The following is a 12,901-nucleotide window of genomic DNA, read 5'->3' as shown; positions in this document are numbered from 1 at the left end:
CGGCTAATAGTTCCTTTGGTATGTCAGATAGGACCTTTTTGCCACCCCACATTAATTCTTGAGGCCTGGTTGTGAAATTCTGAAAAACTCTTTATTTTTTCCCTTCTAAGAAAGAGTAGTGGAGAGTAGATTTTAGAATCCTGAGTTTGGTAGTGGGTGGCTAATAGATGCAGAAGTCGGGTTTAAAGCCCACAGCACTCTGGTTATTCGGTTAGATGAGAACATTAGCATTTACGGTGTGCCTTCTCTGTGACTGGCATTGTGCTCCGTTTATTCTCCCCACAACTGAATTAAATGGGTAGAACTATCCCGGGTAGAGCAGATGAGGAAATGGGTCTGGGGACGTAAAGGGACTTGCCCAGACAAATGCCTGGAGCACGCAAGGACTGGTATCGATCCAGGCAGTCCTGGTCCTAGAACCTTCGCTGCCACTCTGGGACTCTCGGGAGTGAAAACTGGCTGGGGGCAAGGGGATGGCACTCAAAACTAAGCTCTTTTTGTGTTTCCATTTAGAAGAGAAAGGAGGAAAGAAAAGAAAAAAACAGAAACAAAAGCTCCTCTTCAGCACCTCAGTCGTCCACACCAAGTGACACTACTGTCCCGGCTACCTTCTCCATCTGGTTTTCTTTTTTCTGTGCTTTTGTTTTGCTGCTGTAATTTTTAAGTATTTGAGTTTGAACAGATTAGCTCTGGGGGGAGGGGGTTTCCACAGCGTGAGGGGGAACCAAGAAAATTTTAAATACAGTGTATTTTCCAGCTTCCCGTCTTTACACCAAAATAAAGTATTGACACTCACAAGAGATCTCTTCCTGCCACGATTTTTAGTTTATCATCAGGGTTAGTCTTTTTGACGCATGTGTATAATTAGTTTTTCTCAACCCAAATAAGTTTGAGTCCCTTCACTATCCCTTGGAACAGCCCAGAGTGTTCTAGCACTGCCCTGCTGACAACATATCAGGGCATCATGGTTTCAACACACCGCTCAGTGTGTCCTTTAAAAATAGTTGAGTCTTTCCTGTTTAGTTTTCCTCTTGTTAAAAAAAAACAGAGGATGGGAATAAAATGGATTTAGGACACCCGGCTTGAATTGCAGTTTTTCTTGAGAGAAATGGCCAGGCTGTGTTGCTTACTGTGTGCTAGAGGGTTTTACATCTTGCATGTGGCTCATTTGGCAAGGAAAGCTGTAATTGTCACTAAAGCAGCCCTGGAACCTGCCACCCGTTACACGAAGCTTGTTTCGAGCGAGTGGCCTGAGTTGTAGGAGCAGAGGAGTCTGGCGCACCCAGAGGCAGAGCCGGGCAGGTTTGAAAGCAGTGGTGGTACCCACGGCCTCCCTGTTGTCTAGCGCAGTCTCTGCCTTGCTTTGAGCGGAATTTGAGTGATGGGAATTATTTTGCTGCTTAATAAAGTGACCTTTAGTATAAGAATGTGAAGGCAAAGAGTTGCAATAAATCACCTGCACAAGCAACGTGAGCTTTCTGGTTTTTTAAAGTTCATTACAGGTTAGACACACTTCTTAAATAGGTTAAAGTAACAGCTACTCCGAGCCTGGGCACTCTGCCGTCGTGGGGCAGTGTCTTTCCTAGTGTCAGGCCTAAGGGGTTCTTGAATTGGGCTTAGCTTTACCTGTCCTTCTTAAAAGAAAGAGTTCAGAAATCCTGGGACAGGAACTGTCCTGGGTGCATGAGGGTGTTTCAGCCCTGAAAATGAGGGGACGTGTTGAAGCAAACATTACAGATCTTTGTTAAATATATAAGGGACTTTGAATAACATGTTTTGTTACACAAGAAAACACATCCTAGAAATGTCATTATTAAGTAGTGGATCCAAACCCTCGTAACCTCTGTGAGTGTGGCAGTGTCACTCCTCTTCGGTGGCCCAGCAGGGGGAAGACAGGGAAGGGCCAAACTGCAGAAAACTACAGGAAGTTGGCAGGCAATGTCAGGCAAGGCCAGGTTTTGTGTATCTGTGTGTTCCCCCCCCCCCGCCCCCGCTCAAAAGAAAAATGCAAGAACTGTGTTTGTTATCCTGTTACCTAAGGACTGGTAAGCAATCTGGTATTTTTTTTTTTTTAAGATTTTTTTATTTATTTATGTGAGAGACAGCCAGCGAGAGAGGGAACACAGCAGGGGAGTGGGAGAGGAAGAAGCAGGCTCCCAGTGGAGGATCCCGATGTGGGACTCAATCCCGGAACGCCGGGATCACGCCCTGAGCCGAAGGCAGACGCCTAATGACTGCACTACCCAGGCGCCCCGCAATCTGGTATTTTTAAGGCCCCATGGGTCAGTATGGAGACCAGCTATAGACTTGTGCCAGTTCAGTTGCCATGTCTCACTAATACTTCTACTCAATAACCTGGATTGCTTAGGGTTCAACCTAGGGGTTGGGGCACAAGGCCTCAAGTGGGAGGCTGTACATCTAGCATCATTCATTGGGAGCCAGTCTTCCCACTGAGGCCAGGGATAGAGGGGGAAGGAGACCTGGCCAAGCTTGAACTTCTCAAATACGCTAAACGCTACAGAAGCCGAGTACATTTTATTTTTTTAAGATTTTGAGTGAAGCTAATGATGCACTGTGTGATGAGTAACATATCGTAATAAGATTTTATTTGAGTGAGAGAGCAGGAGATGGGGAGAGGGAGAGAGAATCCAAAGCAGCCTGAATGCTGAGCACAGAGCCCGACTCGGGGCTCAATCCCACGACTGTGAGATCATGATGAAACCAAGAGTCGGATGCTTAACTGAGTCCCCAGGAACCCCACCAAATACATTTATTAAACTTATTCTCAGCCAGGCAATTAGATACAGAGACGTCTGTAACTACTGGGGGTTCACCACCTGCAGAACCACGTAACCAGGCAGCACTGGTAAAGGTGAACAGGTCCTCCATTTGGAGCTGATACCTTGGCCTGTGGTCGGCAGTCATCCAGCGTGGCAAACTACCGGACGCTGCTGCCTCCCAGAATGTCCTGTTCCAACAAGGGGGCCCTGAATCTCGGGCCCAGCACAGCCTGCAGAGGGGTTCACTCCATTGCTTCGGCAGCCCCCTCGCCGCCACTGTCTGAAAGCTCCTCCTCATCTGACCTCTCCTCTAGCAAACAGCTTCTGGTGACAGACTTCTGGATGGCTTCCCGTTCTGCAAAGGCAGGCAGAGCAGGGACGAAAGGTCTCTGGGAGGGAGCTCGCACCCAGCCAGGCTAGTTACTGCTCAGCGGGCACGGGGCTAATGTTGCTTACCTTCCTCAGTGCAGTTCTGCAACAGCATCAACAGCTGTCTCCTGTTGTAGTTTATCAGGAACTTCTGACACGTTCTAATTGTACCTGGCACATGGAAGAGCTCTGTGGTCAATCGCTCGTGACAGGTGCCTGCCTCAAAGACTTTCCGAGCTAGGTGAAAGCCGCCTGTTCTTGGCAGGACAGCAGGAAGACCCACCTGCCTGTCAAGACTGACCCCTGGACCTGTTACTATTGAAAAGCAGCAGCCACACCACATGCACCCCTACCTCCCACGTGTAAGGTGTTGAGGAAACACGGGTAACGGTGTCCTTTGTTCTCCAAGTATGTGATGAAAGGAAGAGCTGAGCACACAAGTTGGTAGAATTCCTTCCGGCATCGAAGCAGCACTATTCCGGTATAGGCATTGAGGTATCGCACTACAGGGAAAAACAACATTTTAGGAAACTCTGGATTCGTTTACAAATCTTAAGAGTAAGTAAGAGTCTACAATGTGCCAGGCAGTGGCATTTGGGATACATCAGTGAGTAAAAACAAATCTCCGAAGGAAAAAAACCTTAGGACAGACCTTCACTTATGGAAAGGGATAAACCACACCAGGGCTTTGCACACCACTCAGAACTGGTAAATGAATTTGAATTTTAAATATTTTATTTTATTTATTTATTTAAAGATTTTATTTATTCATTTGACAGAGATAGAGACAGCCAGCGAGAGAGGGAACACAAGCAGGGGGAGTGGGAGAGGAAGAAGCAGGCTCATAGCGGAGGAGCCTGATGTGGGGCTCGATCCCAGAATGCCAGGATCACGCCCTGAGCCGAAGGCAGACGCTCAACCGCTGTGCCACCCAGGCGCCCCTGGAATTTTAAATATTTTAAATGCTCTTCTAATCGACTGATCAGCTGACAAATGGGGTTGGGACTGGCAGAGATCCCCTTGGCTAAACAGGTTTTTCGTTTTGTTTTTTAAGATTTTATTATTTGACAGCACAAGCAGGGGGAGCAGCAGGCAGAGGGAAAGGGAGAAGCAGGTTCTCCGTGAGCAGGGAGCCCCAGACTCAATCCCAGGACTATGGGATGATGACCTGAGCCAAAAACAGATGCTTAAGGGACTGAGCCACCAGGTGCCCCCTGAGAAACAGGTTCTATTGTAACTGGACTCTACGTTCTTGAAGAGGCAGAGAATGACCCAATGTAAGTGTGCGTGCCTATGTGCATGTAATTCTCCAGTATTCAATTTTAAGCAAAGGGTAAAAGAGGTAATGAATTTAAATAATAGCGTGGCTAGGGGAGTCTGGGTGGCTCCGTCGGCTAACCATCCGCCTTCAGCTCAGATCATGATCCCAGAGTCCTGGGATGGAGCCCTGTGTCAGGCTCCCTGCTCAACCGGCAGCCTGCTTCTCCCTCTCCTCCCTGCTCCTGCTCTCTTTGGCTATCTGTCTCTCCAATAAATACAATCTTAAAGTAAAATCGTAAAACAAACACACTTTAAAAAAAAAAAATACCGTGCCTGTCAGAAGAATCCTCTTCCTCATTTACATACGGTGGTGGGTTCTGTATTTTATCTGCCCTATTAAGGGCTTTTTAGGGATGATTTTGACAATTTTTCCCCCATGGGGCGTCAATGTAACCAAGTAACTCGGAACTATACACGGCTTCCCCCATTTAATTCATTATCCTACTCAATTCAATCACAATCCCCAATATACACACATGAAATAGGTAAAGCAGATTTTTGCCCAAAGTGCCACTGCCTTCTGCTTTTAGCTCTCCGCCTAACCTCGGACTCGTTCAGACTCGGGCTCAGGCACCGAGTGGCCTCAAGAGGACGATACTGTACAGCGAGGGCTGTGTATCGGGTTTGGAAGCTCCTGCGGTCACTCGCGCCCTTTCTTTCTCCCTCTTTCGGCCCCTGTTCCCTCCCAATCCCGCCGTGCGCCTAGCTCCCCAGCACCCTCGCACCCGCGAAGCCGATGGAGCAGGAGGCTGCGCCGAAAGTCCCGTGCACGCGGCTGATCGTGTCCCGTATGAGGCCGCCCAGCACTCGGTCCTCAAGACTCAGGCGGCAGCGGGGGTCATCAGACACCACTTCGCAGAGCAGGTACCTGTGGCGGGTAGCAGAGAAGTGAGCGCGGGGCCGAGGCCGCGGGGACCCGGCAGCGTAGCGGGTGTCGGGCAGGGGGTCCTTACCTATGCTTGAACCGCACCATGGCGGCCTTGGCGCCCTGCGGCCCTGCGCCCAAACCGGAAATCAGCGGTTTTACTGGCTGCCAATGGGAAATTACCCTCCGCAGTCTTGCAACCGCTCAGAGAGGGAAGCAGGGTAAGAGGGCGGGGCTAGAGGGTTGGTAGGCCGAACCCAGTGTCCGTCTCCCTTAAGCCCTGCCTCCCTCTACGTTTGTAGAGCGCGTGCGTCCTGCTGACAGCCACGCTAAGTTAGGTGTTTGGGGGTGGAGATCCGCGATCGATTGGCGTATGGTTGAGATGGGTGTTTCTGCAACTTGCCAGAGTTTGCAGTTGTGTAGGATGCCGCCGCTGCATTTGGGGCTCTCGGGATATTTAGTTTCTATTATCTTGCAATAAAGTTGTGTATGCACTTACATTCGCGCCCTAAGCTAGACGGCAGAACTTTTGAGGGCAAGCCCTGCATTTACACGCTCAGGATTGACACGGAAAATCAGACCCTTAGTTTCAGGTTGGAGCTCGGTTTAATTTTTTCGTACAGCTACACATATTATTACTGTTTGGGTCTTTCAACAGTCTTATGGAAACCGGTGTTGCCTCGGCTTTTGCAAAAACAATCCGTGGTTGTTATATTTTACATTTTTTTCAAACAGAAAAGTACAAACAAGGAAATAAAAATAAATTATAATCTCAGCATGGAGAGAGAATAATTTATCACGTAGTGTATTTTCTTTCCCCATGTGCCAGCGGGCCTCAAAGTGAGGTCCAGGGACCGCTGGGTTTTCTGAGACTCTTTCCAGGTGTCCCCAATGTCAAATTACTTTCATAGTAATACTAAGATGTTATTTGCCTTTTTCACTTTCTCAGAGGGGACAGGAAAGTTTTCCAGAGACTATGTGACATGTGCTGACATTATCACTCTGATGGCTGATGGAATTTTTGTGTTGCGTTTTAAACACTTCTCAGTTTTATTTTGCTCTATTTACTTGGAATCTTTGCATTTCTCAGTTTTAATATCCACGATGAGTATCAGTGTATCCTATAAAAACAAAAGCTCTTTGGGATCCTCAATAATTTAAGAACATAAAGGGATCCTGAGACAACAAACTTAGAACTGCTGCTCTATGTAAATTTTATTTTTCCTTTTATTTTCTTATTATGAATAGGATCAAACTGTTTAGCACTTTTTTTTTTTTTGCTTGAATATCTTTTTTTTACAACTGAATTGTTGAGGTCTCCTATGCATAAAGTACATATTAAGTGTAAGGCTCAATGAATTTTTACATATGTGTAGACTTTTGTAACTACCACCCAAACTAATAGGGAGCATTTCCACACCCAAGAAGGCTCCTTGCTGTCTTCCCAGTCAAAACCTTTCCAAAAGTAGCCTCTGTTTTGACTTCTATCATGGTAAGATCAGCTTTGCCTGTTCTTGAACTTTATTTTTAAAGATTTTGTTTTTTAAATTTATTTGAGAGAGAGAGAGAACGCGAGAGCACAAGAAAGGGGGGAAGGGCAAAGGGAGAGGGAGAAGCAGGCTCCCGGCTGAGCAGGGAGCCGGATTCAGGGCTGGGTCTGGGATCCTGACCTGAGCTGAAGGCGGCTGCTTAACTAACTGAGCCACCTGTTCTTGAACTTTATATAAAAATCCAACAACATGTTTCTGTGTGTGTGTGTGTGTGTCTTTTTGCTCAACATAACGTCTGTAAGATTCATTCTTGTTTGACTATGTTTTCATGTCAATCATTCTGCAATGTTACTTTTCAGCTGCACGGTATTGCACTGTTTGGATACAACACTGCTAAATTCAATATTCCCATGATAGACATTCAGATTAGTTCCAGTTGTTTTTTTTTTTTTTTGTTTGTTTGTTTGTTTTTGTTTTGTTTTTTGTTATACCCAGCAAGCTGGTGCACAGCTTTGTGACTTGGTTTTTGTACCCATCCGTATTTGTAGAATCGTAAAATTGGCTGGCCCTTTGAGGTCCATGAAGGGAGGCCAAGTATTTGCAAAGTCTGGAGTGAATCTTCAATTTTCCCATCTCTCAACTCTCTGCCACCTTAAAACAGGGATGCCGAGGAAGGAAGGGGAGGAGGGGAAGAGGGGAGCCCGTGAGGCCGGAGAGCAGTGGCCCTGCTGAGGGACTTGTGTCTACGCTTTCTCCCCATCCAAAAACAGTCTCGCCGGTGTCCCCCTTTGGCCAGCAGGGGGCGTCAGAGGCCCGTTGTGCGCGGAGAAAAGAAAGAGCCTCAGAGCGCCGCTTTCTCTGCCTCGCGTCCCTAAAATAACTCCAACGCTTCCTAGCTTTCAACTCACTTAATCCCAACAGCACACCCATTTCATTGATGCAGTTGGGGCTCAGACCAAAGTCACATCGAGTAAAGAGCTGGATTAGAATTCGAATCCAAGGCCATCCGACTCGAGTCCTTACTCTCGCCTGCGCGGCTGCTGTCCTGGTACGGTTTTGCCTGTCGCCTATGTTCCGGCCACTTGCCGCCGGGGAGGTTAATTCACGTCCCTAGACCTCAGTTTCCTCATCCGTGCAACAGGATGACGGTGCTTCCTCGCTCGTGAGTGAAGAGGAGATAAACGAGATAGCGTGGGCGAAACGCCCGGCACGGGGAGGGCACAGTCCTCGCGGTTTTGAGTGAATGATCTACCCCCACCCCCACCCCGCAGGCGTAGCCCCCGGAGCAAGCGCACCGGGCAGTCCCGGGCCTCCCCTCCTCCGGACCGGGTCTGGGTCCCCTGCCGGCCGCACTGGGGGTCCAGACACCCGCCGAGGCCCGGCGGCGGCGTGGGCGGCGCGGCCCGCTCCCCGCGGTAATTAGCCCGTGCCGGCTCCGGCTCCGCCAGCCGCTAATTACACGTCTCCTAATGAGGCCGGCGGCTGTTTGCAATCACCCGGGTCCCCGCCGCGCGGCGCGGGAGGCCGCGGGGGAATCCGCCGGTGGAGGCGTGGACGGCGCCTGCCTCCTCCCCGGCCGCGGACGCGCTCGGCGGCGGCGCGCCTGTGCCTCGGCGGTGCGGGCCCCGGGATGCCTGCCCGGCGGGGCGCTCACCCGCAGTGTCTCCTCGAACCGCGCGCCCAGAGCGCCGGTGTCATCCCCACCTTACAGCGCGGAGGCTCCAACTCACAGGCACAAAACTCGGGCGGGAGTAGGTTCATCGCGATCCGACCCGGAACCTGGGCACCTACCTGATTCCGGTTCTTCCTGGATCGGTGGGGGTGCTTGCTGTTGTTACTCCTGGGACTTCTCTGAAGGGTAGGTCCCAGATCAGATAAATAAGGGGAAGGTGGGGGTGCTTGGGAAACTTCCTTCGAGTGCCTTCTTCGCATTTCAGAGTTCCCATTTGACCTTTTGGATCAGACACAAAATGGAAAATTAGCTTTGGCAAGGCCTTTAAAACTTACTTGGAAACGTAAGTCACACATCCCATTTTGCAGACTGGGACATCTGGAACATTCCCTAGGACGTGGTTCGGGCAATTGCTAAATCGCTGTCTTTAGATGGGGATGGGAGGCTACCACTGTGTACCTTGTCCCCAGGTCCTTCTGGGTTGGGGTCCAGAGTAGCTGCCTTTATTCTTCATCTGTATCTTCAGGGCTTCCACGTATTAGGCTCTCACTGTGTGCTGGGCACTGCGTGAGCACCTTGTGTTTGACTTCCTTTAGCCCTCGGGACAAGCCCTGGAGGGTAGGCCCCATTCTTCTCTGAGGTCAGGGAGCAAATGACTTGTCATTTGTCCAAGGTCACACAGTAATTTCAGCAGACAAAAGACCTTTTGTTTTCCCCCCACACCTGTGCTCTTAACCCCTTGCTCTCTACCTCTTCCAGGATGTCTGGGACCTGGAAGGATGTTGGAGAAGGTGAACCCGATTGGGGTGTCATTCTGAGGTGACTCGGGCATCCACGGGTCCCTACCAGGGGCATGGATGCTGCCATGGTGGATGGTGGTAAAGGAAAATTGTATCTGCTTCAACATTTTGTTAAGCAGCTGTTGCTCGTTAGGGGCTCCTGCCCCTCTAATCCAATCAACCAGTTCCCATAAAACCTTTATGGGAACAATCTGTATAAAATTCAGCCCTCCATCTGCTTGGCCAGGGGCTTAGGGAGCTGCTGCGTCCTTCAGGTTCTGGGGGGCAGACATGGCCCTCCCCGGGCCTCAGAGACAGAACACTGCATCTCACCCCTCCCTCGTCCTCACTGCCCTGCCTGCTGCGAGGATTCACTCATCCAAAAATTAATTGAAATTACAAGGGCACTACGGTTTGACCCAGCAATTTCTCTGCCAGGAATTCATCCCACAGAGATCTTGCTCTAGTGCCAAATGCCAGGTGAACGAGGATGCGTCTTGCGGTATTGTTTGCGAGAGCACGAGGCTATCTCAGTGTCTATCAGAAAGGACGCACTGTATGTGTATATTTATCGGACAACCGTGTGCCAGAGAATGTTCTAAACACTTTACATAGATTGACTCACTTAACCCTCACAGCTACCCTTCACATGAGATATTTTAATTTTAGTAACTCATTTACAGGTGGGGAAACGGAGGCCGAGAGGGAACAGGGAATTTGCCCAAGCTTCACATAGATAGTAAGCAGCAGTGCCAAGCCCATATTCTAAGTCCCTATGCGGGTATAACTTCTCTGTCTTTATGTGCATGGGTGTGGAGTAGAAGGGGGAACTCCCTTTTTACTGGGTCCCCTTTTGTGCCGTACTCTTCTACCAGGTGCTATGTTAGTTTCATAATTTAGAGGAGTTTCTGAGTCCCCAGCGCGTGTTATTGCTAACCCTTACGTCAACCCTGGGAGCGGGTAACAGCACCCTCATTCTGCAGGTGAGGAAGTTGAACTCACTGCGTGGGGTGGCCAGCCATGTGACTGGGAATGACGAGGGGCGTTGGCTCTCAAGCCAGTGCTCATTCTCCTAATTTATATTAGGCCCCTGGGCTTGCAACTTTCAGAGGGAAGAAAAGCAAGGTTCAGAGGGTTAAAAGCATGGACTCTGGGGCCAGCTTGCCTGTGTTCAAGTCCTGACTCAGCCACGCACCATCTGTGTGACCTTGGGCAAGCCACTTACCCTCTCTGAACCTCATGAGGTTTTCCTCTCTGTGAAGATTAAATGACTTACCTCCATGTCAAGTGCTTGGAACAGGCCTGTCTCATCACAAGCGCTCAAGAAATGTTCGGTATTTTTATATTATTGTCCCGAACATTGTCTTCCCCAATTTCAAGCTCAGAGCAGGTCCTTGCAGCTGGTGTGTCCAGCTGTGGCTGCTTCAGTCCTTTCCGGAAAGGGGAAGGCCCAGCCGCCCTGTGCTCCAGCCTCTAGCAGAAGTCCTTGGGACTTGGTTCTCCTGGGTGATCCCACTGTGGTGGCTGTGATCAGAACCGATCACATCGCCAGAGCTGGAAAAAGGGGCAGAGCCGCGGGGCTGGTGTGGCCCAGATCCAGGGCGAGGCTGCGACGGGTGGCCTCCTAGTTCGGGATGTTCCCAGCGCCTTCCCACCGCTTATGCTTGGAGGGAGAAGGGCCTCAAAATAGCTGTTGCTTCCCCAGCACGGCGCTAGGCCAGGGACAGGAATAGACATCTGGGGGTGGCCGCCTCAGCTTTCCTCAGGGGCCCTGGGGAGGGGGACAGGAATAAGCAGAGGCCAGACTCCTCCCAAGGTGGGGAGACAGTGCAGCGGTCAATACGCAGTGACCTTCTGTGACAGTCCAGCCCATGGAAAATATGGTCCCGGCTGGGGCTGGCGGGTCAGCAGGTCCCCAGCCCCGGCCAGACAGTGGCTAGGGCCTGGGTTCTTAGGCCAATGGGAAGTGGCCTTCAACACTGGCTCCTACAGTTCTCTCTTGGCAGGTGGGGAAACTGAGGCCCAGAGAGAGATTCACGTGCTTGAGGCCACAAAGCTGCTTAGAAGCCACGCTGACAGGAGAAGCAGCCCTTGGGTGTTGAGAGGCCGTCTGCATGGTGGTTGGAGGTGAAAGGGCTCAGACTGTCTAGGTTCAAATCTAGCCTCCACTACTGAGGACCTGTGTGCTCTCGGGCCTCGATCTCATTACCTGTGCGATGCACACCATCATCGCTCCCACCTGCTTCAGGGGCGGCGAAGACTGATCAAGTTAATACTTGCGTGCTATTATGATTAGTATTGTTTTACTACCAGATCCCTTCCTCATTCATTCCCAAGGCATTGGCTGAACGCCTGCCGTGTGCCAGGCACAGTGCTAGGCATTTGTACCCGTATCATCTCATCGATACCTCTCTGTGAGGAGCCATCATCGTGCTCTACGTTACAGACGGGGGGAGTGTGCTCAGAGAGGTGAAGTCACTTCTTCGGGGTCACACAGCCAGGAGTAGCAGAGTCAGGATTTGAAACCCGAGCTGCCCGCCTGCGTAGCTCATACAAGGAGCCACTGCATGTCACTGTCTCTTTACTGGGGAGACAGACGAGTCAGACAAATCGTTTCTGTTGGTGCAGTCAGGCGTTGGGCACATGGGAGGGCTCCGCTCTCCGAGCCTTGACAGTCATTACTCCGGCCCCAACACAGTCCCATATGAGATGTGAAGTGATTCCCAGCTCTCACCCCTAATTCCCCTGGGTTTCCCTGGGTGCTTGCTGTGTGCCAGGCCGGTACTAGGCTCTGAGAACACAAAGATGACTTTGTTCCTGCCCTGAAATTGCTCGCAGTGCGGCGAAAGACAGTGGTTAAAATGTCAACAATTCAGAGGCAGCTACCATGATGAGGGTGAGAAAGGGAACAAGTACCCTGAGGAGGTACCTAACTCATTCTGGGAGGTCAGGGAAGGCTTCCTGGAGGTGGTGATGTCTGAGCTGAGGCCCAGAGGCAAAAGAGAGCCAGGAGAAGAGAAGGGGAGTCGGAAAGAGTGTTCTAGATAGATGGACAACTTGTGGTAGTGCTGGGTTATAGGAAGCGTGAGCGGTAGGGGCTGGAGGTGTGGGTGAAGCGCGCCGGGGGTGCAGAGCTGGATGGGCTCAGGTCATTCAGGGCCTTGCTGCCCACGCTAACGGGTCGGCTGCTGTCTGGAAGGCTGGGAGAATGTGATCGGGCGCTAGAAGTTTCCCTCTGGCTTTGGAGGAGGGTGAGTGAACATCAAGAGGCTGAGCCGAAGGAGGGGAGCCAGTGAGGAGGCGGCCGCTGCCTGGAGGGAGACGAGAGACTTGGCCTAGGGTGCTGGGGGTGGGTGGGGAGAGCCATGGGTGGCTTTGTGAAGTTTTTAGACCGAGGATCAGCTCCGTATGGTTGTGTAATAAATCAGCCCCAAGCTTCGTGGCTTAAAGCAGCAACTTATGTTTGTAGGATTTCTCGGGGCGTGACAGGGCTGTTCTGCTTCATGTGGTGGCAGCTGGGCGCACTGGGGTGGCCCGAGGGCTCCGAAATGGCCTCACCCGCATGGCTGGCTGCAGGCTGGGAGTTCAGCTGGGACTGTTGGCCAGGGCGGGGGGGGGGGGGGGCC

General features: G+C 50.9%; 3 protein-coding genes across 6 annotated transcripts in view; 2 read left to right on the top strand and 1 right to left on the bottom strand.

Annotated features, from left to right (window-relative positions):
• Nucleotides 1-1,076, top strand: part of RNF10 (ring finger protein 10) — a 31,762-nt gene extending 30,686 nt beyond the window's left edge. Inside the window, exon 17 of the mRNA XM_040619842.1 lies at nucleotides 514-1,076. Coding sequence (XP_040475776.1) covers nucleotides 514-590 — 77 coding nt within the window. The 3' untranslated portion in view covers nucleotides 591-1,076. The remainder of the gene's footprint in view (nucleotides 1-513) is intronic.
• Nucleotides 1,077-2,516: 1,440 nt separating this feature from the next.
• On the bottom strand, nucleotides 2,517-5,580 carry POP5 (POP5 homolog, ribonuclease P/MRP subunit). 2 transcript variants are annotated; one of them, XM_008707669.2, is made up of 5 exons: nucleotides 5,423-5,579; nucleotides 5,195-5,337; nucleotides 3,503-3,652; nucleotides 3,237-3,320; nucleotides 2,517-3,135 (listed from the first exon to the last, which is right to left on the bottom strand). In XM_008707669.2, exons 1-5 carry the CDS (start codon nucleotides 5,440-5,442, stop codon nucleotides 3,023-3,025), a joined length of 510 nt encoding a protein of 169 aa, XP_008705891.1. In that variant the 5' UTR covers nucleotides 5,443-5,579; the 3' UTR covers nucleotides 2,517-3,022. The 2 variants fall into 2 exon arrangements, with proteins under 2 accessions (XP_008705891.1, XP_008705892.1); XM_008707670.2 differs by having other exon boundaries at nucleotides 3,028-3,169; nucleotides 5,423-5,580.
• Nucleotides 5,581-8,396: 2,816 nt separating this feature from the next.
• Nucleotides 8,397-12,901, top strand: part of CABP1 (calcium binding protein 1) — a 49,586-nt gene continuing 45,081 nt past the window's right edge. For 2 of the 3 annotated variants that reach the window (XM_008707668.2, XM_040619840.1), the window contains exon 1: nucleotides 8,397-8,682. The gene's annotated coding sequence lies outside the window, so the exon portion shown is untranslated. The remainder of the gene's footprint in view (nucleotides 8,683-12,901) is intronic. The other variant, XM_040619839.1, reaches the window with a different exon arrangement.

The sequence above is a fragment of the Ursus maritimus genome, unplaced genomic scaffold, assembly GCF_017311325.1.
Source record: "Ursus maritimus isolate PB19 unplaced genomic scaffold, ASM1731132v1 scaffold_33, whole genome shotgun sequence".
In the NCBI taxonomy this organism is placed as follows: domain Eukaryota; kingdom Metazoa; phylum Chordata; class Mammalia; order Carnivora; family Ursidae; genus Ursus; species Ursus maritimus.
The sequence above is the reverse complement of the archived record's forward strand: the minus strand, read 5'-3'. Positions and strand labels throughout refer to the sequence as shown.